Source organism: Acipenser ruthenus, chromosome 4 (genome assembly GCF_902713425.1).
Source record: "Acipenser ruthenus chromosome 4, fAciRut3.2 maternal haplotype, whole genome shotgun sequence".
Classification (NCBI taxonomy): Eukaryota; Metazoa; Chordata; class Actinopteri; order Acipenseriformes; family Acipenseridae; genus Acipenser; species Acipenser ruthenus.
In genome coordinates, this window is record NC_081192.1 from 87190318 (window position 1) to 87214363 (window position 24046).

Below are 24046 nucleotides of genomic sequence, written 5' to 3' on the forward strand. Positions count from 1 at the left end.
TCCAGACCATTTGTATCAAGCACTGAGCTCTAGGCCAAACTGCTTTCCTGACTTGTGTCTGGATTTTTGAGTGTTTATTTTAATTAATAAATTAACATGAATTAACACAGGAAATCAACCGCAACTCTAGAGGTATATAACTGTCGGGAGTCAGGTCGCTGGGCTGTCCACTGGCCATAATGTGTCGACCCAACAACACGCCAACAAAATACCAAGTAGCCAAAAGTACCGACTACGCCACCTACTGGATAAAGGACAGTAGGACCCTGGATATATTTTATGTTAAGTATTTAAATACTGGACACACAAGTTCGAAATTCTACACCCGGGCCGGAACAGTTGTAACATTCACCAATTAATGCACAGAGACACTGAAGTACAATAAATTATAGTTCTTTATTAGGAAAAGGCTATAAAAAAGGATTTAAAATATATAAAAAAAAGTGTCCCAAAAAAAAATGTATTTAAGGTCTGCGTTTGACTCGGAACCTTAAAGTATCAAAATAACAAAAAGATGTTACCAGACTTTGCTATTAACACAGTCCAAAGTACCAAATTAAACAAATCCAAAATCTTCAGTAAGTAATCAGGGGGAGAGGGGGTACAAACAAAAACAGAGTCCGGGAACTGTTCACGGTCTAAAAACAAGCGGGAGATAAAATCCAAACAAAGAAACAAATGTGCCAAAAACCAACACACACACACACAAAAATACATATATAAAAAGTGCAAATATTCCACACACCAAAAAAAAAACCCTAAAATATAAAAACCAGTTAGTTTTAAAACACAAGACAATAGTCTAACAGCTAGAAAAATAACCGGGGTCGACCCGACGAATCTTAAAACACTACTATCCTCACAGACATATACATACTAAAAACACCAACAGCCAAGGGCAGAGCCACACTAAAAGAAAAGCGAACCGATCAGACACTTAGCTCCACTCTGGGCGATGATGATATTCAACGTTGGTGTCGTTACTCTCGGTCCAAGGCTGATTTGCAGACCCGATTTATGTCGTCCTCCACTTTTCCACGGGGCTTGCCAAGGCTATCTGTCTATTGTTACCTGGTTCAATAATCATCTTCACCCTCGCTCACCACTTCTAGTTCAAAGCCCACTGCTGACTCACTCAATTTTTTTTTTTTTTTTTTTTTTTTTTTTTAGGATTTTTCATTTTTGTACACTGGGGTAATTTTAAATCACTACTTTTAGTTTTGTAGCACCCGGGAATGGTACTCGTTCTTTCTGATCGGGGTGGGATCAGTCAAGCACAATACCAGAAGGAAATAAAACTAAGACCACAACCATATGCAGGGCAATGAATATCATTTTATTAAATACAGGTGGTTAACTATAGTTAAACAAATAGGACAAGAGTACAATACACAGTCACGGCATTAGGTTTGCAATGTTCAATAAAAACAATAGCCTAGATTTTCAATTATAATTAAAAAAATAAAGTGCAGTGCTGCTCAACACAATCGCGGAGCCGGGGCTTACTAAAAACAACAATAAAACCAATACTTTAAGAACTCCCCGTCCCCAGCACGCCTATAAATACTAATTTTGTTTCTATTTTCTGTTTTTTTTTCTTGACTTTTGATCCAATACAAATTTAAATAAAAAAAAAAAACTACTTTGCACACCACTGGACGACCATATAAACTACAGCTCCCACAGGGTGTTGTGATTGTATTAATGGTCCCACCCCAATCCCCTCTTTTGATTGGCTACGTATAGCAATGAAGCGTGCTGTGGGTCTGGGGTTGATGACGTTTCCTGTTGTGAAGTTTGCGATGGAAGAAAATGAAGCTCTGAAAAAACAGATAGAACTGTTACAAAGTAAGTCGTTTCAGCACGTTTAAAACAGCGGTTCATTATTATAGACGAGGTAGCAGAAAACGTTTTTGCATGTTAGGAATGGAGAGAACCAAGGTTTTTTGTGTGTTGTAAGTATAATATAATGACAACTCTTTAGCTAAACTCTGTTATTCCAATGAACCAAACAACCAATTAATTGGCTTTATTTAGACCCGTTATAAACCAGCTCTAAATACGAACGGTGGAATGAACCTTTCCTTGCGACACAGTATGTAATTGTGACTTATAATATTGAGTATGCCTATATGAAACCTAAAATAACATTTATATAGCATGTAAATTACTATATTGACACATTTTAAACAGCTTAGTAGCAATATCTGGAAAACGAATAAAAACACATTTTTATTCTGGTGGAGTGCTAACTTGTCTTTTTGACAAACTGCCTTCTCAGTATCTGTGATATCTGAACGCCCTATGTCAATTGGTACACGCGAGTCGTGTTAAGAAGCCGATTGAAATTATTAGATGCTCTGCTCACACGTGTTGTGGTTCATGAGAAACAGATACACCCCGAAAAAAGTTTTTCGGTATAGTTCTGTATGTCGTGTATAAAAAACAAACAAACAAACAAAAAAAAAAAAAAACGATTTCCCAATCTTCTATCATTTTGGTTGACCGGAGACTTTCCATTTCAGGATCTTACTTTAAACATACATGTTCGTGGCTGTTCCTGTCACACCATTGCAAACACTACTAGTATTACGAAACACTGCTAGCACAAACGTCGTCTAAAGTGAGACGTGATCATTTGATCATACAGTAGCCGAGGCCATCACGTGTATTGTGATATGTATCATGTTGTGATGTTTTTTGTATTGTGACATTAGTGTATTGTTACTAACCTATTATCCTCGAACTTTAGGAGATGTGTGTGCTGAACTATTTGATTGATCCATATCTTATGAGTCCTAACACTGTGGTACAGTAGTCTAGCAACCACCTGTCGTCCATTTGACCTGATGATGCATCTACTATATATAAATGCAGGGTATATTTTAAGACTCATCCAGGACTATTAAACACAGAATAGTGCTACATCTAGAAATGCTAAAAGACAACATAAATTCAATGACAAGTGCTTCTTATTGAACTTAAAACGTTTATTTTCATATTTCTATATTTTAAGAGCAGTTTGAGCCATTCCATATTTTGTGCGTGAAATATGACCAACTTGAGTTTAAATACATACTGCACACCTAAACCTCACAGGAAAACCCAAATGGCTCAAAATGCTATGCAAAATTGTTCCCTGAAATGTAACTTGTTATGAGTGCTCCGTTATAACTAGTTGCTTTTAAAAAGTTCTATACTTCTTATTCACTGCCTGTTTTCTGTTGCACAGATCTAATTAACAACCACAAGAGTGTTCATGGCGATGCACCTTCAGCTTCTGGCTGCATGGCTGGTTCGTGGCGAAATCCTGGGCAGACTGCGGCCAGAAACCAGAGTACTACATTCTCGGCAACATACACCCCACAGGTGAGGCCGTATGCACCACGACCCGCTGTCCACTGGAGGAAGAAGTATTCTCTCAGCAACCAGAAAGCAGGGCCGCCAGGTAACAACCTCAGCATTGCTGGCACGTCCGATTGTCCAGCAGCAGCCATTACTACAGCTCAGCCCAGGGTCTTGTCCACCAAAGGGTCCAACACCAAGGCTGTAACTCGGACACCAAATCTTGTGCAGCCCTCCCCCTTTGCAGCTCCCATCCAGCATACAGGCCTCAGGGAAACGGGAGCTAAACCTGGCTCAGCCGGGGTCAGAACAGGACTTGCCACACCGATCTCAAGAAGCAACTCCTCTCAGATTGCCGGGGAGCAGGGTACTAGCAAGTCGGCAGGCCTGCAAATAACTCTGTCATCCTCGAGCCCAGCAGGTGGCGCTGGTTCTTCAACAGGTCTTTTTCTGGACACAAGCAAGTCGTCCTCTGTAGAGAGTGCTGCGTTGCTGTCTAAGACGATAGGTGACTGCAGTGTTGCTACAGGCCAGGGGCAGATCAAGGGAAAGTCACCTGTCGTGGTTAGAACTGTGTTGTCACCCCAGGCAGCTGGTGGAGCCTCATTCTCAGGTCCTGTTCCAAGTGCTGCTGAGTCCTTCATGCCGGATAGACGTTTGCTGTTATCCAAGTCAGCGGGTAGCAGGAGTGTTGAAGCTCAAGGGCAGAGCACGGACAAGTTATTACCCCAGGCAGGCTACCCCCACAGCATTAAGAAGCCTTCCATTCTGGATAAAGCAGTGCTAAATCCCAAAGCAGCTGTGGGAATCATCAATTCAGGTCACGCACATAGAACTTGCAGTCTCGCCACTGCAATACCCTGCAAGGCTCAGGTTGAGAGCAAAACCTATTTCATAGATAGAACTGCATCAATCCCCAAACCAGCAGGAGGTGCCACTGGTTCGTGCTGTTCTCAGGCAAAGTCAAGTGCCCTTTCTAGCTGCTGTGCAAAGGCAAACCCTGAGGGTGTTTTGCAAGCTGATAACAAGCCCCAGTCGCTAACCGCACTCCCTTCAGGAGTTCCCTTGAGCGCCTCTCCTGTGAAAAACTCAAAGTACACCTGGGTGAAGAAGCCGGTACAGGGGCTTGCAGAACCCAGCAAGGCCAGAGCAGGCACGTCATCAACCAGTGCTGAGTCCACTGCTATGCCAGTCTCTCCCCATCATCGCCCCGAATCGGGGCTGGCTGGTAGCATCTTTAAGAGAAGGGCTGTAGCCGGCCAGAAGTCTCACAAGGGCCCCGGCCAGTCTGCTCGTCCCCTCAAGGCAGCCAAGACCAGGTACACCTGGGTCTCAACCACCGCGAACTCCGCTAAGCCTTCCAGGAAGCCCCTGTCCCCAAAAGCCCTTGAGGGGACCCAGAAGGCACCTAAAAGCCTAGGGCTGAAGAAGTCTGTCACGCCCCCCGGAGCTAAACCCAGCAAGAAGGCATCTACTTCCCCCAAACCCTCCGGCACTGGCAGTAAGTATCGCTGGAAAGCCGCTACTGCAGGCCAGGCAGCAGCAGCAGCCAAGCCGGTGTTCAAGTGGAAATCGGAGAAGGAGAATGGAGAGCGTGGGTCTCCAGGGTCGGGGCAGCCCAGCAGTGCAGAACACAGCGCCACAGGGGCTTCTGGGGGTAGTAGCCCCTCGCTCTCAGGGTACAAACTGAAGAGCAGAATGAAAATTATCAGAAAGAACAGTGGCCCAGGGTAGGTGTCGTTGGAAACACTTTTAATTTTTATTTTTTAATGCTTAATGTAATTTAGTACAATTTCTAAGAGAAGTTGGTGAGACACATGGTTTCCAATTTTTATTGTTTCGTTTTTTATTACGTGCTTGAAACTTTTTTTTTTTAAATGGTGCTCAGCGTGGTTCATTGTTCTAGACCATTACTGTACAAGATGCCTGACAAGGACGTTGTTGCATCAGTGTGAGACTAAAGGGAAGAGAGTGAGACTGATTTTCTAATAAGTCTCGCCTTCTGTGTGACAGTTTTGTGATGGACTAGTTAGGTTAATTACTGCTGCTAACGGAGTCTGAAAGGTTTCTTTTTTTTTAATTTCAGCTAAGCTTGCACAGGTGTGTCTCACTGTCTTAACTTTTAGTCTCACATCGGCAATGTAAAAAGCCCTTGTTTAGTTGAAAACATATTGGTATGAAGTTAGCTGAGCTCAAACTTTTTAAAAATGAGTTTAAAGGATGTGATGAAAAATGGCAACATAAGAATTGGAAATCAAATGCTTGACATATGTGGGTGAGAGAAATGTTTAACTTTGTACACCCTATTTATTCTGCCTTTTAATTTCTCATGAATAGGGTGGAATATATTTATTTTAATGGAACTGGGCCCTCTTGTGTTACTGTGAAGTTCAATTACACGCCAGTGTCACTTGATGGCAGTAAAATCAAAGTTAACAGCTCTGCTGTCCCTGTGTGGCGCCATCCTCAGCACTTGCAGTCACAGAGATGGGAAGAAGACTCCCATTGCATACTGGTTTTACAATGAGTTTAATAAGACACACCTTGTTACTTCTATAATGTGGCTAGTCAAGCTTGTATTAAAACCTTGAATGGGTGTGGAACTGCTATGAAATAGGTGTATTATTTCAATACCTGGATTTACTGAGGGATATCAGATCAGCTCTTAAAAAAAGATAAGGGTCTTGGTGATCTTCACAGTGGCGCATCTAAACACTGGCACTTTTTAAATTTTAATATTGGGGCCAAACCGTGTATTTTCTGTACTTTTAAAAAGAAACCTACTCTAAACACACACATACACTGATATAGATGATGTTTTTTTCCCCACAAAGTTGCTTTCTTTCAATGATTTAGATCAGGGGATTTCAACCTTCTTTTGAAACTATACCCTTTCTGTCTGGAGGTTTCAGCTCAAGTACCCCGTTACAATTTTTGCTCTACTGAATGGCACAACAGTTGCAATAAAATGGACAATAATATGATTAATACATTTCTTTTCCTCCCTGTTTATTTAATAAATAATTTGTCACAACAGTTTGGGTGACAAACTGCTGGTAAAGGACAGAATAACACAGTGGGCTTAATTCTTAACTTTTCATTACAAATATTGGATGCACAGCATTAAAAGACAAGTATTTAGTAATTTCATTGGAAACAGTCATATTCGCTTTCTATTCGGCAAAGTTAGTATAAATAATACAAAATGGTGTGCATTGTAAATATTTTTTACGTTAACGTTTACTTCCCATCTCTGCTTAATTATGTGCCATTTAAAATGTTTACCTCAAGATAAAACTATAATAACTACTAACAATGATAAACGTTTTTATTAAAGCCAACATTATAATTATCCAAAGGGATTCGGTATAACTTTCTGTCGCTTTGCATTTTCTGTAGACTCTTGTGCTCTTCCTTTTTTTTTTTTTGCAAGTAAGTAATGTATTAATTTCATAAAACGCCGAAAACAAATTCAACCAGACACTATTGCTGTTATTAAAATGCAGCCGGGCCTAATAAATAAAAGAAAAACCGTCAAAATATGAGTGTTATCATTAATAATTATATTTACCGGAGCATTTATATATACTGTACTTCTGAAAAATGCAGAAAGATTGTGCTTCCCTGATTAGAAGTCTTGGTGGTCCAGTGGTTAAAGAAAGGGGCTTATTACCAGGAGGTTCACTCCCAAGTCTCTTTAAGTCACTTTGGATAAAAGCATCTTCTAAATGACTAAATAATAATAATAATAATAATAATAATAATTAGTATTCAGTTATACAACAAGTTGAAAACAGCAGAGTTCATGAACAGCACAGAGCGCTCTCCATAGGAACAATCCCCAGACGCCTGCTTCACCCACCCTAATGGAAATCCTGTCCTCTCAATTGAAATCATGCATGCGTAAATACAGACGTGATATAGTCTGTGTTTTTTTTAAATTTTATCTGCAGTTCGCTTTGAGCTGTAGACAAAAATGTAATATTTATGCAGTGGTTTAGAGATACTACTGTTAAAAAAATCATTTAATTTTTATTTGTGCATTTCAGAGTCATCCTACATAACCCCTGTTACCCTTAGAAGTACCCCCAGGGGTACGCGTACCCCCCAGTTGAAAACACCTAATTTAGATCAATAGAATACACCCCACAGCCTAAAAGATTTTTTGACAGTCTAACATGTGAAGACATTTTTGTAATTACAAATGCACATCACCAGAGGTCAGTATTACCTAATAAATGGTCTTAAAAAAAAATATTGGCGCTGACAAAATAATTCCAGTGAATCTTACCTGTTATGTACTGGCATAATTACCTGGGTCTCACATTTTCCTATATGAAATGTGCGCACATTATGGTGAATTGGATTTAACGGTAGTCTATTTGAAGCTGGTAGTAAGGAAAGAGTATCAAATACAGGTTTAACACAATGTATCCGTCTTTCACATAGGAAAATGAGAGCTCTAAGAAATGGATGCCACTACGTTCAGTTACACATCTTTCCAAGCTTAATCATTCACAGTTCCGTGTTGTGTTTTGCATGGAGCGAACATTCTTCTTGTATGTTCAACCACTTTTAGTGGCCACATTTGTTTGAAAAAAAATGTTACATAGTATGTTTCTGTTTTTTTACCTGTGGTTCCTGCTTTGTAGAATAAACAGAGTCAACATGTTAATGTGTGGAGCTATTTATGTTTTAGTGTAATTGTGATTATAATTGCAGTTACTGCAGCATAATTGTAACTCATTGCAATTGAGCAAAATAGCATTGGAATTGCAATTTCTTCAAACAATTGTTCTGTCATTGTCATTGTAGTTGACCCCAGGTCTGGTAAGGGGGCTCCTAGTCTGACCTGGCTGTTTGTTGCTGCAGCTCGGTGGGGGAGAGGAGGAGCAGCCCTGGCTCCCTGACTGTGAAGACGCGGTTCTCTCTGCGGAGGCGAGGCCAGGTCCCAGGGAAGAGACTGCAGGCCAGGGGGCTGATACCCATCGGCAGGCACAAACTGCGCCGGCTTCCCAGCGCGGACACCCACGGCTCAGCCAGGCAAGGTAGGTACCAGGGAAAATGACACGTCCTGCAGCATGTGTAACTGTCTAACCTTCGTAAAAATCATTTCTCGTGCCGTTACAAAAGCAGGCAGATTACAGGTCAAGAGCCCTAGGGGTGTTAAAAAAATGTGAAAGTTTAAAAGTTCTATTGTTAAACATACGCAAGTCTCCCATAGAGGTCACCTGTTTATACAGTAGGATGTGAGCAGTGTAAGTTTTTTTGTGTAAGCATTCATTTTGCCATACATTTACATTGTTTTTGTTAGTATCCCCAGCATTTAATGTAACCAATGCGACTCTTATAAAAGTTTCCCAAAGTGAAAACATAGCAAAGTTTAAGAACGAATAGTGAAAGCTAAAACATTGGTAATCAATGCATAGTATAACAATGGGAAACCCATGGGAAAACTGCAAAATTACCATACAGATTTAGTGTGGTAAACTTTTATAAGGGCAGCCTCAATTAGAGGGATGCAAGGGTAGTGCATTCTCCTTGCCCATGCAATCGCTTACATGGAAAAGTGCCTATTAATAAACTAGTGTGTGTTTTGGTTTGAATGTTATAGATGTAGAGTGTGAAAGATGGCTTTGACATTCTGTTTACAGTACTCGCCTCTTTTATACCGCGGAAGGCAGTGTGGTTGTGGCTGCTGTTTGCACCATAATACCATTCCTCTAGCACTTGTATTATCGTTCTATGGTGGAACACAATAGCACTGTCCTTACAGCTCCCGACTTCAGCATTATAACTGAATCTGTGTTTATTACTAGCAGCACATTAAAAGCAGCAATAGGCCTATATAATTTTAATCACATGTTTTTACCAGTTCTGGGTGTTTATTTGGCTTTGGCTCATCGGATTTGAGTTTTATTTTGTTGTCTTATTTTATCTATTCCACACCCTTGGAATTTATTTGAATATGTATTGAATATGAATATGTATTTCATCATGTTAGAATATCTACAAAAACAAATCAATAACCCATCATTTTACACTCTTTGTTTTTTTACTTGAAAATCCTATCCCATGTGCAGAATTTTTATTTTTCTGCAGGATTAAGAAAGTCTGGTTTCAGAGCTTTACTTTTCACACCCCAGGCTGTGAGAGGTTCTGACTTCATTAACGGTTAACCATACTGCTACTTGAATAAAGAGATTTGTAGGAAATGAAACTTCAACACATTCCACAGTTACTGTAGGTGTTAAATACCCTGATCTGCAATTTAGCAATAAGGTGCATCTTTTTCTGAAGTTAAGTAAGTATTAGAAGGTAGTAACACATCTTTTGAAAAATGCACACACATTGAAAGAGTATATTGTGGCGTAATCTGATCACCGTAGGTAAAAGTCAACTAGCATTTGGCCTAACCCAAACTATTTTGTGCTTGTTCAATATGTTTTTATATTAATGATTACCATTTCTTACAGGTTTAGCATTTTGTCTGCAGCTTTTGCTGTGTTACTGGAGCAGAACCTCTGACTGGTGTTTTTTTTGAAACCTAGTTAAACAGTCTGAACTGGTTTTTGGCCCACAGTTGAAGATGACTAGTTTTCAATGCAAATTTTTCAGATTGAAATACAATTGATCTGTATGTAGAACCGATATCATTTTGTTTGAGGCATCTCCTGTGTGAACCGAACCAGCATGTTTTCTTGACAGTGAGTGATACCAGTGGTATAGTGCCCCTTGTGAAGGAGTCTGATGCAATTCTATACTGTGTTGTGTGTGTATATGGATGTTTTGTGTCTGTGGACACAAAAACTAAATCGGTGAATTAACTGCAAAAGGACAGTGGCACACAAAAGTCGACTCTCCTGCAGTTAGGCAGGGGGTGTTGGTCTCTGCCACCTTGTGGCGAGTGAGTGAGTGAGCTGATAGACAGCTCATTGCTTCCTGTGTAGTTGTGACTACTGATAACAATTGCGCACAAGCAGTTGTGAGCCATTATAGACAAATGTCAGCTCACACAGGTGTAGAAGATGAGTCTAATAATCAGATTAGTCTCACTCTCACATTAGCCTCACATTGACAATGCAGAAAGCCCTTGTGGGATACTGAACTGAAGGTTTGTGGCTATGAAGCTTAAACTGAGTTTAAAGTTTTTTTTTTTCAATGATGTGCTGAAAAACAGAAACAATGCAACAATTGGAAAGCTTTCCATTCTACCTTTGATCATGAACTGCATATCACTAGTCTTTGTTGTTAAGTAGAGAATGTTTTCCGTTTCTCCAGTAGGGGACGGTCTTGTCCCTCCGAGTTTACGAGGAGATTCACCTGAGTAATTGAGTGCCCATTTCACCCTTGATGGGAACAAGGGGCGCTATCAAGCACTTTGCAGCTGTACATAGCCTGCACAGAGGCAGTATCAGACCCCGGCATTCATTTCAAATGGCAGATAAAAAAGAAGCTAATATATAATTATCCTTTGCAAATTGGATTGTTTTAAATAACTGCAGAATACGGTGTGCTGGAAGCTATCCCTGTTTTACAACTCCCCACTACTCCCCCCTCCCCCCCCATTCGTTTAGAGTTCCTATCGAAGCATAATTGCTGCACTCAATGAATTTTTCCCTTGCACATTAGAAATTCCATCACAATCAACATTAGGCTTTTTTGTGATAGCTGAAGAAACGGGCCATTTCTTTTTTTATTTCCCCTCCCCTCCCTTGAACGCTTTTAACTGGCAGAATTAATCAAGGAAGGGATTTTAAACATTTATCTGTGAGAGAGAGGTCAGAGCTGTCTGTGTATTGCGCGGCAGATAACAGGAGCTAATAAAGAGCAAATTAAATTACTAATGATAGGGAACGTACTAAAGATGAGAGAGAAAGAAAAAAGAGAAATGGTCGATTTGAGGAAATCGATTCTTCCTGATGACGCAGTGTTTCTTTATTTCTATCTGTTTCTTTTCGTTCATTTGGTTATCTTCAATTTAATTTAAAGAGTGCATAAATGTAAGTGAGCAGTTAGGGGTGCAATGAATCCAACGAGTGTTAGCTCCAGCACACAAATAACATAATAAAGCAGATAAACGCTGTAATTGAATTGGAAAGTGGCTTGTTCAGCATCAACAGCAACAGTCTGTCTTGCTTTTGTTTATAGGGAGAACAGCGTACTACCCAAATCCCTGTGTTTTACTGTTCCCAAACACACGCACACACACAAATGCACCATAATAACCTCTGATTAACCCTCATTGTAAATTTAGTGACAGAGATACTGTGGTAAACTTAAAAAACCATATGACAAGGAAAATGTACCTTTTTTCGAAACACTTTTCTACATGATCATCCAGCATTTTGTTCAGATTAAATGTGATTGGAATCAAGTTTTTTTTTAGCAATGTATCCCATTCTAGATATACCCAGGCTTGTGGTATAAATAAGGTTTGTACAATACATTTGAGAACAGAAACATAAATAATGTAAATAAATAAATAGAAAGTCCTGTTTATTTGTCTGTGGGTAGAGGATTTGGTGTTAGATACTTTTTCATTTTGGGGGTGATTTGGTAGTCTATTTGGGGGGGTGGAAGCAAGGGTAAATATTCTGTCAAGGATATTGGGTTTCAGTTTGAAGCTATTGCTGGATTATTGTTTTAATCAGGAAATCATAGAAGTGGGTCATTCCACACCAACTCAACCAGAAAAGGGACATTTTGTTGCCTCAGATTTTCCTAGAAAAATTCACCTGGGGGTTTTCAGACATGCTGAGTTCAGAAATAATAGCCATTATTTTTTTTTTTTAATTTACCCTTCGACCTGTGACCTTGCAAAGGTCAACCTAAAGTGAGAAAGGGACCTTGACCAGAAAAATCACCCTGGGTGCAATTTAGATGCTACCATCATGTGTAGCACCTCGTTCTACTCGTAATGAATAGGGTTTTTCAGAAAAAAATAGTAGGAGCACCCTACTCGCTTCTGGCAAATTGCAAGTCAAGGGGGTAACTGAAGGTTTGTGGCTATGAAGCTTAAACTGAGTTTAAAGTTGTTTTTTTTTTTCAATGATGTGCTGAAATGATATATGTAATTGTAATTTGCTTTATTACTAAGTAATGTTTTGGTAGTTTCAAAATTTGTCATCATAACAACAAAGTCCCAAGTCCCATATGCAAGTTCATAACCCCCCCGCTCCAAGCTAGTGCCATTAGAAGCCCACATTGTTACTTTTTCCTCTAGATCAATCCTCAGAGAACGCACAATTGAAGAAATAGCCAGTTTGGATAGAACTATGTTGTACTTTAACCTCACCAAAGTGGCCATAGGCAATGCTCGAATGCATGGCAAATGCAACTTCAAAAATCCCAAATCCCCGAATACCAACACATTTTGCTTGATGCTTGTAGATTTTTTGGACTTGCAAGTTATTACAGCCTAAACTTGTTACAAATAGCAACATTTCATATTTCAACGGGGTTTAATGACCAGTGGTGGGACTTGAAACCAAAAGTTTTTCACAGAATTTGAAGACTGATTCTTACAGCAATACTTAGATTTTCGGACCCACATCCCGTAAAGGGTTAGGCTGAAGTTCTAATAAAACTCGTCAGTTACCCCTCGTCTTGCAATTTGCCAGAAGTGAGTAGAGTGCTGCTATTATTTTGTTCTGAAAAGCCCTGTTTAATACGAGTAGAACAAAGTGCTACACATGATGGTAGCGTCTAAATTGCACCCAGGGTGATTTTTCTGGTCAAGGTCCCTTTCTCACTTTAGGTCACAGGTCAAAGGGGAAATTAAAAAAAACAAAAATGGCTCTCATTTCTGAACTCGGCGTGTCTGAAAACCCCCAGGTGAATTTTTCTAGGAAAATCTGAGACGGACGGGCAAAGGCAGTGGTTGAGTTGGCATGGAATGACTCCAGTAGTGGATTTGATCATGCTTTAGAACAGTGGTTCTCAACTGGGGGAGGCACATGTAAAATTTCTGTGGGGTGTGGTGAGTGTTATAAATAAATTAATTATAGTAATAAAAACAAAATGTTTTAATTTGACCTGTTATCGGTACTTAATAAAACAGAGACCCAATCACGGCTGATTTTGTGTTTAAGAATCGGTGATCGTCCAGTTCCCGCGGCATTGTATTCTTGTTCAGTACAGAAAATGGATTGGTTTGTAGTGCGTGCAGAAAACGAAAAGTTTGGAAATATGAAGAAAGTTACTTGGAAATTGAATTCACCTTTCTTTGCACTGCAAATGAACCTTGTCCTCAGTGTGTCGTCTGTGGTGATGTACTGGCTAATGACTATTAAAAGCAAAATCCGGAGAAACTTTTTTTTAAAGTTTGTAGTGATTTTGGTAATATTCTGAGAAACTAGTGTTAGGTTTAGCAAAATTAAGAAAGAATGAGCTTAATAGGATGATCCATTTTACAAAAGGTACCAGGTACAGTATTTGTACTGTTTTGTTTTGATGTTTGAACATTTGAATTAGGTGTGGTGTTCTATGCACAGGATGACAACCTGTACACAGGATAAGACGTACTGTAGTTTTGGCAAATAATTCACTTTGATTGTTTGATTTACAGTTCTTGATATTATGACGGGTGGCTCCAGGTAAAAAAATAAAATAAAATAAGTAAGTAAATTTAAAAAAAAATCCTAAGATGGTGTGTGATTCATAAGTTGAGAAATATCAGTTTAAATCAGCTTTTTATCCACATTCTTTAAAGTGATTGTAGCTAACAAAGTGACTGCACCTCCGTTCATATTCTAGGTCTCAGATGTGTAGTTCATAAAGAAACCTCTTTCATTTAAAATCTTTCATGATTTTAAATGAAAATGCATGTTTGCTCTAATGTGTTTTCTTTCAGAGCTGTACATTTGAGACCTATGTAGCTAATGGAAGTTCATGACGGGTAAGATTTAGGGAATTTATTTTCTTCGCACCTTTAATTTGAAGGTAGATAAAATGAAAAATAAAACACAGCATGAATCGTGAGCTCACAATGAGAAGAGCCCATGTTTGATACTGCAGTTCTGCCTGTAAATAGCACTGCTCGAGTGTATCCGGTGACTCATTGCATTCAGGAGGCTTGGAACTCATCGGAGCGTTTGCAACACTCCTATAGTGTTGTGAAACCGTTAAAACTGTTTACAGCGTTGTAAACTCCTTGCCCGCTGGCTAGCTGTCTTTAACCATTTTGGCTAGTGTGGCTGGGCGAAAGCCTTAAATGTAAATTGTGTATTGTGTGTGTTGGGGAATATAGGGTCGGACTCTGTTAACAAAGCTTTAAAGAAATTGCAGCTAACAAAACAATTCCATAAGTCTTTCAAGTCTCTGCACTTCGATTCGCTGCATGGTTCTCAAACATGCAGTACAATACATTCTTTCAAAACTGCACATCTGAGACCCATGTCCCATGTGGCTAATGGAAGCAGATACGATTTTATGGAATTCATTTGTTAACTATAATCACTTTGAGGTATGTTTTTTTAAGGTTGTTGTGCTACAGTAAACAGCACTTTGAAAATGGAGACAAACACATTTCTAAAACCCTCTCTGAAGCCACTGCAAAAATGATTTAATTGATTCATTCATTATAAAAAGGCAAGGGAGCAATCACATTGGTGAGCAAGTGTTTCAGCCTGTTCAGATATGTCACCATACCAGTACAGCTTGAAACTTTGGTCAATTCCCTTGACAACCAATTCACTTTGAGAGGAGTGCCATTTTATAAGTAAAATAACACATTCCAGGGTGTTCATATATAGTCCAAAATCCACAGCCCTAGTTATGTGTTGGAGACTGGGTCAACTGTACATGTTAATGTATATTACAATTTGTCAAGCATATTTATTAAAATATAATATTTAACATTAATGCCTCAATATCCTGGGCCACCTCCCACTATATTGGTAATATACAAACATATTAGTTCATATTAATTTCTTAATATACAGGGTGATGCCTCCATTATGTGATTTCGTATTTAAATATAAAACTAGTGTTTTAGTCAAATTTCATATTTCTCATGAAATTATTTTTACAATTCCATTATTTGATTTTTCAAATATATGAAAAGAACTATGAACAAAATCAATCAATCTGTCTTTATTTTATATAGCACCTTTCATAGTAAAAAAAAAAGAGGCTAAGTTATAAAAATATGCTTTTCAGTTTAAGGATCTCAAAATGAATCATAAATGCTTACTTTAGTACTCATAACAGGCAAAAAGAAAATCAACATATACAAATGAAGATTATTAAGGCTCACAAAAGTAATAAGAATATGAAGTTAGAAATCATGGTACCAGAATTAAGTATACACACAAGCAGGAATACAATTTAAACAAACATTTTCATAAGCATGCAGACTTCTGTTTGGTTACATGCACGCAGAATTCGTGCACATTACATACAGTGACGGGGTTAAGCAGCGTCTGTTGTGTTGGTTGGAATGAAGACTGCATTTTGTGTCATGTTTGTTGAAAAACAAATTTGAAATGCAGTTGGTCTTCTCGTAACACGTAGGGTTGCAGGATGTAGAGGTGAGGAGTATTCAGGATGAAGATAGGGACGACGCTTGAATGGGTCCCAGTTCCAAGCAAAGGCTCAGTGGTTACTTCATGGTGATATGAGAGTCCAGATCCAAGAGTGTGAGTTCATGCTTGTTTTGCTTTAAATATAGCGCCCAAAGAGGAGTTTACTTTGATCCAATCTCTTCCAGGTAAAACAGGAAGCTAATCCCTGACCAAAATCAGTTCTTTCGTTGGCTTACAGAATTTGAATGACGGTTCCTTTTACACAATGTTTTCATTAACAGGGATCCTAGTTTTCCGCACTAAAAAAATGAAATTCTCCGATTTAAAAAAATAACTAAATAAATAAAAAAAAATAAAAATAAAAAGTGTTATTCCACGAGTAAAATAAAATGCTAAAAATGTGTTTTTCCTTCCACATTATAAGACAGACAGTTGGGTAACAGTTAACACAGGAAGTATTTATTGTTCTTGTTACACTTGTTGTGTCTCTGTGTTGTGTTTTAGTTTATTACTTTAATTATTCTTGAACTGTAACCTTATATTACAGTGTAATACGTGTAAGTCGCTTTGGGTAAATGCATCTGCTAAATAAGTACAAATTGTTACTCTTTTTAAATTCCAAAGTTACAAGCTTACCAGCGCCATTAATTAATAAAGTAAACTAACTTTTTTTTTTTTTTTTTAACTTCAATTATTACAAATAGTTCCCCGTTGTAAAAAAAATACAAATAAAATAATGTTAGTTCAACTCCAAGTTAATCTTCTTTGTCTGGACGGCTATTGTTAAAATAGCTGCAGCATTCCAGCTACGATTGGTCTGAGTTTGGAATGGCACCACCTCCCTTAATGTGCTTGCTGAAAAAGAATCTCAAACTGCCGGTTGATCCACTTCGTACAGAGGAATGTCTGCTTTCACACAGATTTTGACAAAATCTGAGTTTCACGCTGTTCTTTGGCAGTTGTCGAAAATTGTATATTGTCTTTCAGACAGACATTCTTAATTAACAGATAAGAAATCAGCTTGGTTTGTTTAGACCGGACTGGCAGGTCAGCACAGCAGGGAATCTAAACCATTCCCTAATTTTACATCTTTATGACCCTCTGTTACTAATATCTAGTCCTTTTAAAGTAGATCTAGAATGTTATGGGGGAAGGAAGATGGAAGACGCTCTTAATTAACATCACAGCATCTCAAGTCTCAAAGTTTTAAGATTTGAAATGTCATATTATAAAGTACATTCAATTACAACTATGAATTTCTCCCAGAAATTAAACAATGGTACATGTTATGTTTGCAAGTTAGTCACCAATGACCCCCAGAGCCTTGTTTTCCACCTAGCAGATTAAACTGTGCTTGTGTGGTGATGGGGTGTAAGCACCCCACAACTGATTTTCATCTCAAGCTGGGAATGCCAGTATCTGCAGAGACAGGCATTTTTAGATCTAAACCTGATACTGTATGAACGTAGAGAGAATCGTAATCTAGGCCACGGGCACTCATTATGTATGGCTTGTAATTAGTTGGGCTAATGAAAGATATATCTTAGCAGCATTTGTTACAAGAGGCTGTGTAGCAGCGCACCTGGTTAAATATTGTTCATTTTTTTAATTAATAGCTGATAAAATTATGACTTCTTATGACCTGTGACCTCACAGGTAAAGCCGACATGCTTGTTTGTTACTTTAGCAGCATTGGGGGTTTGTCAGCCCCTGCAGCCTGTGTGTACCCCACCACAGTAAACCTCCCTCGGGCCCCCCTGACATGTGCTGAACAGCTTGGCCCTCCAGAGAGAGCTGCAATGTCTTTATTTGGTCCTGTGGCTTGTCTCGGTGTTCATGTTCGCGTTTGCTTCAGGCACATCTCGTTACCGAGACTTGGTTCAGAGGGGCTAGAGAGGCCAGTGTTTATTACTGACTCTTGTCAGTTAGCATGTAGATTGACTTAAGTCATAAATCACTCGGCTCCCAGCCCGCTTGCACCCCTCAGAACCCAGAAGGTGCACAAATGTTTAAAGAATTTGGATGGTTCATTTACTAAAGTTCACATTCTGGGCATGGAGCAGAGTTTTTATCATTTGCACCAAGTGACTATCAGGATACTGGCATCGGGATGCCTTTGGGTGGCTGCCAGGACACAGCTCCAAGACTATTCTGCTGCTGCTGCTACTGCTGATTCACTTTGTAAGGGATGCAGGCTCACACTCAAAACACACTGCAAAGAAATTCACTTGCCTATTATTTAATTTCATTTAAAGATGAACTCCCTTTATACTTTACTTATTTTTATATTATGTTAATTATAGTTCAAATTTTATTGAAACAAAAGCTTTGAAAACTGAGACAACAGGACTAAAATGATATAGCCCAAGGTATTTTGAAAGCAAACCTTTTAACTTGTAGGATTTTTAGCAGGGCTTAAAATAATATCTGACTACTGTCTTTCCCTGGAACTTTCCTCCTTCAAATCTTTCATTTTTATTTTTTATAGATGATTTTGTACATTCTTACCTTGTATGTGTGTGCATGTGGAGTGTATTAGATTTACTACTTGGAAGGGCAAAATTGTGAATGCAAGTGGCTTTTATTTCCTGTTGATAAAGTGTGTTTGTTCCCAAACAGAGTCTAGCACAGACACGCCACCAATTCACTAATCAAGTACTGATCCAGTAGACACCTGGCGGCAATTTAGACACTCAAACCATTCAATGAGTTAGCTACAATCACGGAGGAAGTGCAAAGTACAGCCATGGCCAAATGTTTTCCATCACCAATTTTAGGATTGAGTCATAATAATAATAATAATAATAATAATAATAATAATAATAATAATAATAATATATTAACCTAATTTAGATATTTTATTTAACATCATGTAATCAAAGAAACTACAAAATGATATTTCAAGAGTCTACCTGAAGCCATAATAGCTGTACAGTATTTCATCATGTTTGAAATGTCACATTTGTCAGTTTTTTATTGTAAAGCAGAATGTAATTCAATATGTCAACGTAACATTATTCAGCAGGTTTCATTCGAATTTATGAAGCAAAATGAGTTAATTCTACAGGTGATGCAAAACGTCCTATCGCTGTACATGTTAATCCCTCTGCAGGCAATGAGCTGGATCATTTTCTAGCAATCTGAGTCCGATGGAAGCAGCTAGAGTTACTAACAATCATGGAATTTCTTGCATTTTCTTTTTTTTTTAGCTCGAAAAATGTCTCGTGTAAAATGCTTTTCTGGGTTTCCATTCGCTTAGTTTATTTCACTTGAGTAAACGGGGCTTTTCACACGACGTCATGCAAATGAAGGGGAACGGTGGGGGTTGATATGTAAATTAGCTATGCGTAAAGTACTCGTGCTGTTTTTGAAGATTACTAGTGACATTTTGTGAAAATGTGGTTTCCATGTGCAGAGAACTGGTACACGAGTGAATCTAAGTTGCTGTAATAAAGCAAAGTACCTCGTGCCTGGTTGGTTAATAATGTGTTTTACTGCTCTTCCCCAAATTATTTTTTAAATGTCATTGGCGGGGTTGCATGTCATTAGTATTGAATCTGGTTTCAACTAATTTATCTTATGACTCATTCATTAAAAATGAACTGGGAGGTATATGAAACTGACCAACACAGGTATTGCAGAAAACCGGCAGAGACGTTATATATATTTCCCTTTCATTCAGGCAATACAGCATATAGAAGATCAGGGTGTGTCCTTATATGTAGTCAGTGATGCTGCTTATACTACTTCCCTGGCTTATGAAACCCTACTCGTCTGGACAGCTGCTGAGGAAGCATTCAACACCACGTTTGGGCAAATACGGGTAGTGGGCACTTGAAAGGGAGGTGGTGGATACTGATGAAACGGACTGAAGTGCAGCATTAGTTCGATCCCAAAATTGCCACTGCCTGCTGTGTCCTGCACAAACTCCTAACAACAAAATGAGTTGTTAAGGAATCGGTGGCTGCCTGTGAGACGGACAGGGGGAAGGTTACCTCAGCCGCCGGTTTCAATTGGACAGCAGCGATCTGAGGAGGCTCGTGCTGTCAGAGATTCTCTCTTTTCTTTTAAGTTGTGTTGGATTTACCAAAGAGTTAAATATTAGTAATGCAAACAAATAAAACACAATCAATACATTAATTTGCAATTTTATTTGGTCAGTTCTGAGAGGGCATCAACAACTTATGTTTGTTGCACTGTTTTGTGTGATCAAGCTGGCTCACGACATCCAGTTCACTAACTATATTTATTAACGTGGAGGGCGGACACGCGTTGTCTTAGGACATAGCTGGGATTTAAAAAAAAAAAAAAAAAAACATTTAAGCAGTTTTTACAGCAAGGGTGTTCTCAAAAAGCTTCTTCAATACTATAACGTGTACACCGCAGTTTATGGTATATTTGTAAGTGGTTTATACAGAACTGTAAACCCACTTGAGATATACAGCACTGTGCTTATGTAATTTGTCTTCTGCTTAACAGCTCTGGGTCTCGAGTTTCTGAACACTTTGAAACTGGCACGCTTCCCTGCCATGCTCGCTCGCTCGCTCCCTCCCATCAACTCTCCCCTCACCAACATTATTCTGCCTTTTTACTGGGTTTATAAACTGGAGATTAGCTGCTGTATGTCTTTATTAAATGTATTATTTCTTCATGCGCATTTACCTGCGATTGCACAAAAATAGATGTGTCTCATTTTTATAGGTGTATGTGAGGCTATTTATTTGGCCGGTTTCTAGCAGCTGATTGATCTCAAATCTTCATCGAGGATCACAAGGTTGGGTATGGAAACTGTTCCATACCCTCACCACTCTTTTTGTAAAGAAGTACAGGGGTGTGCATTTCATATCGCCTATGCCCGGGACAACAAGATTTGTCATTATACTTTGCCCATTGGACAAGTAGTTTTTATTTATTTATCTTTCCTATGTTCATTCTGTGTCTAGAAAGACACCCCAGGTATATTTATAGAGAGCCACGCAAATTTCTGAAAACAGAATTGCGGAAGTGCTTATGTCCCTCCCCCATCACCTTCTGATTGGCTAGCTGTGGAAGAAGCTGTTCTATTGGTTACAAAGAAACCCAGAAATGGCTCCCTGAGGGCTTCTGGCAATGCACAGACTAATCTTTTAAATTTAAGGTTTTAATACTGGTATATGCATTTTTTGTAAATTAGCAAATAAGTGATACTGCTTTCTGAATACATAAACCTGACATTTTAAATGCAGCAATCTAGTAAAGTTCCAAAAAAAATAAATAAAGAAAAACCCAAGAAAACCCCCACCATAGTCTCTAAGGTATTAGCGAATTAGAAAAAATCATTATGTAATTCAACACTTCGTAGTCAAGCATGTACCTCATTGTTGGGCTGTGTTTTTATTTTATTTATTTATTTTTTTTAAAGTGAAGTTTACTGTTTAGAAGCATTTTAAGACCAACTTACCCTGGCAAAAAATGTAATGTTTTTTTTTCTTTTGATTTTAGTGTTGCTAACCTAGTTTGCTAGTTACCATATTTACATTTATTTTAGATTTAAATGCTATATTAAAAAAAAATACATCCTTTTTTTTTTTTTTACTAGCTTTGAAGAGAAGCGATATTAGTTATTTATTGGACATGCACAATCCATCGATTTGTGAAACTATTAAAACATGAAGGCTGTCAAATATGTTTATAATGATAGAAATGACATGCTTATATATGAGATTATCTGTATAATATTGTATTATTTTTAAAGAAAATACAGAGTGTAAATTTCATGGCAATGTCTTTATGTATGTATTTGTTTTTCAGTGGTTGGTTAGTGCAGGGAAAGAATGTTTGCCCCCCCCCCCCCCCCCCCCCCCCCAAAAAAAAAAAGCCATCGGGGTATGAGACCAGGATCACCCTGCTACTGCAGTGTTCTAGTCAGCCATCATGGGACAAGATGTTAGAAGAGAAAAAATAGCTGTAAAATGTTGTACACTAAAAAGTATATTATAGAAATAAGCAAAAGAAAAAAATATATTTTGTGTCTGCAGAATTTGATGGAGCCTGCTGTAAATACATCCATTTTGGTAGAGAAACAGTACAAAATGCACAGAAACCTGAAAGGTTATGCACAAGTCCTTTTTAAAAATCTGCGGTTCAGCAGTTAAACTGAAAGAATGTCAGAAAAATCTGTATTCCACAAAGCAGCAGTAATAGCTGGCAATTATTTCGTATCTGTGATGCAACAAACTAAAACACCTGTACATCAGGAGTTGGATTCAGTTTATAGAGAAAGAGTGTGGGGAAAAAAAACCAGGCAGCAGCTATTTTTATATTTGAATAACTCCCAAGTACTGCTTATTATAGTTGTACTATTAGTATGTTTCTTACATTTACTAGCAAATATGTTAACTGCTCTTAAAGGAACATTTCCTTAAAGTATGCTTTATATTTGTTCAGGTGAGGTGAGGTCACAGGGAACCTTTATCTTGAAGAATTTAGTGAACCTGTCAAGCTACAAGGCTAGATTCACCTCTGTTAATCACTAATTGATTGATTGTGTTCGCTGTTAAATAAAACCAAAGGCCTACAATTTATATTCTTCTTTTTTGTGTGTGTTTTGTCTGATGGGAGAGGGGGTACGTAGATTTTTAAGAAGGACAAGTAGATTTCTTTTCAGAAATTGCACACCCCTGGAGTATCTCCCATTACCCTTCTACCCTCCTACAAAGCTTGGCTTTCAGGGTCCCTAGTCCATCTGTTCCACAGTGTTGCCCCTACATGACACACAATGCAGGTTTGTTTAAATTGCTGCGTTGTTGCTATTTTCTGGACTGTCCGCACTGCAGCAGTGTTGTTTCCCGTGTGTATTTACACAGGTTCCATTGCATGTGCGGAGATGCTGGCAAGTTTCCATAAACATTAGTGCTGTGTCCGAAGGTTCGTTCGCTAGCACGGGATTCGAAGATTATTTTAAACCTCAGAAGGTTCGTCAGACGGGTTCACGCACTGTTTTTTTTCTTCCTATTAATAGAAACTGTTTGACAATGTGTGAATACTATAAATCACACATTACATGTCACTCGCATGCAAAATTTGATAATAATGCATATTACGTAAACAAAAGTTGTTAATAAAATCTGCTACCACATCATTATTACGATGGTGCAGGGTGTAGTATCGGAAGTATTGGGCTCGTACCTCTAGTGACTGTATTGCTTCAGTAAAATATGTACTGAATATCTAGTGTACAAGACAGTGTAAGAGAAGTGCTGTGGTAGAATATATTTGAAACATACAAAATATATGATAACACAAATCATTTTAATTTTCGAAAACTCAGCACCGTCCGCCCCCCCAGCTCCAGCTCGTGTTATCCAGAGCCAAACCTTTAATTTCTTCATTCGCCATCTCGACAGCAAAGCGTTTTATAGCGTAAGCTGTATTTAAAGAAATGTTTTGTTAAATGCCCAAGCAACCAAAAAATGCAAATGAGTACCATCGAAGGTTCGAACCTTCCTTCGGTAATGTGTTCCGAACCTTCGAAGGTCAAAATGTACCCTTCCTTGCAGCCCTACTAAACATACACTACCAACCTGGCGCAATCCTCAATATTTTTATGTACTAAAACAAGCGCTCTGCCTCTGGGTTCTATCTATTGTCTCTGTGCATTAATGAGCTAGATAATCACATGACTGAGTGACTCGATGCTGGATTTGTTTTTATCTATGAATATAATGTCCTATATAATTTAATCTGTGAGGCAAAACTTAAAAATGTATTGCATGTCTGACTAGCGACCCTGGTGTCAGGGTCGCCCGCTTGAAGTAAGCAGGATAACAAGTATTTTTACATATCTATCGGTGTATAGCCAGTATGCCGATTGCACCTCCTGGCTAAATGTACTTGCTTAGGAAATCAGCTGGTCAGCACCAAACTACTACTGAAATAAATATTACCTTCATAAAAAGTTGTTTGTTTTTATCTGAAAGGAAAGCAATTGTTATGATATCTGCCAACCCAATGCATCTCTTCAGCAATCATTCAACATTTGATTTCAGCATAATTAATTTACTATGTTTTATCTCAGTATTTCATTACAGATCAGATTTAAGCTGTCCAAAGGTTGGGATTTTCTGCTTCTCTTTTAAAGGATAACTTTTACCCAGTTAAATTGCATGATACAGTGCTCCCTCAATGCTTCAGTA

At 38.5% G+C, this 24046-nt stretch overlaps 1 protein-coding gene across 2 annotated transcripts in view; it reads left to right on the top strand.

Annotated features, from left to right (window-relative positions):
- Positions 1-1713: 1713 nt before the first annotated feature.
- The window catches only part of LOC117399626 (zinc finger CCCH domain-containing protein 3-like), a 129822-nt gene continuing 107489 nt past the window's right edge, over positions 1714-24046 (top strand). The window contains exons 1-3 of one of the 2 annotated variants that reach the window (XM_033998919.3): positions 1714-1848; positions 3233-5075; positions 8218-8393. In XM_033998919.3, the coding sequence (XP_033854810.3) occupies positions 1749-1848; positions 3233-5075; positions 8218-8393 (2119 nt within the window). In that variant the 5' untranslated portion in view covers positions 1714-1748. The other variant, XM_059023028.1, reaches the window with a different exon arrangement.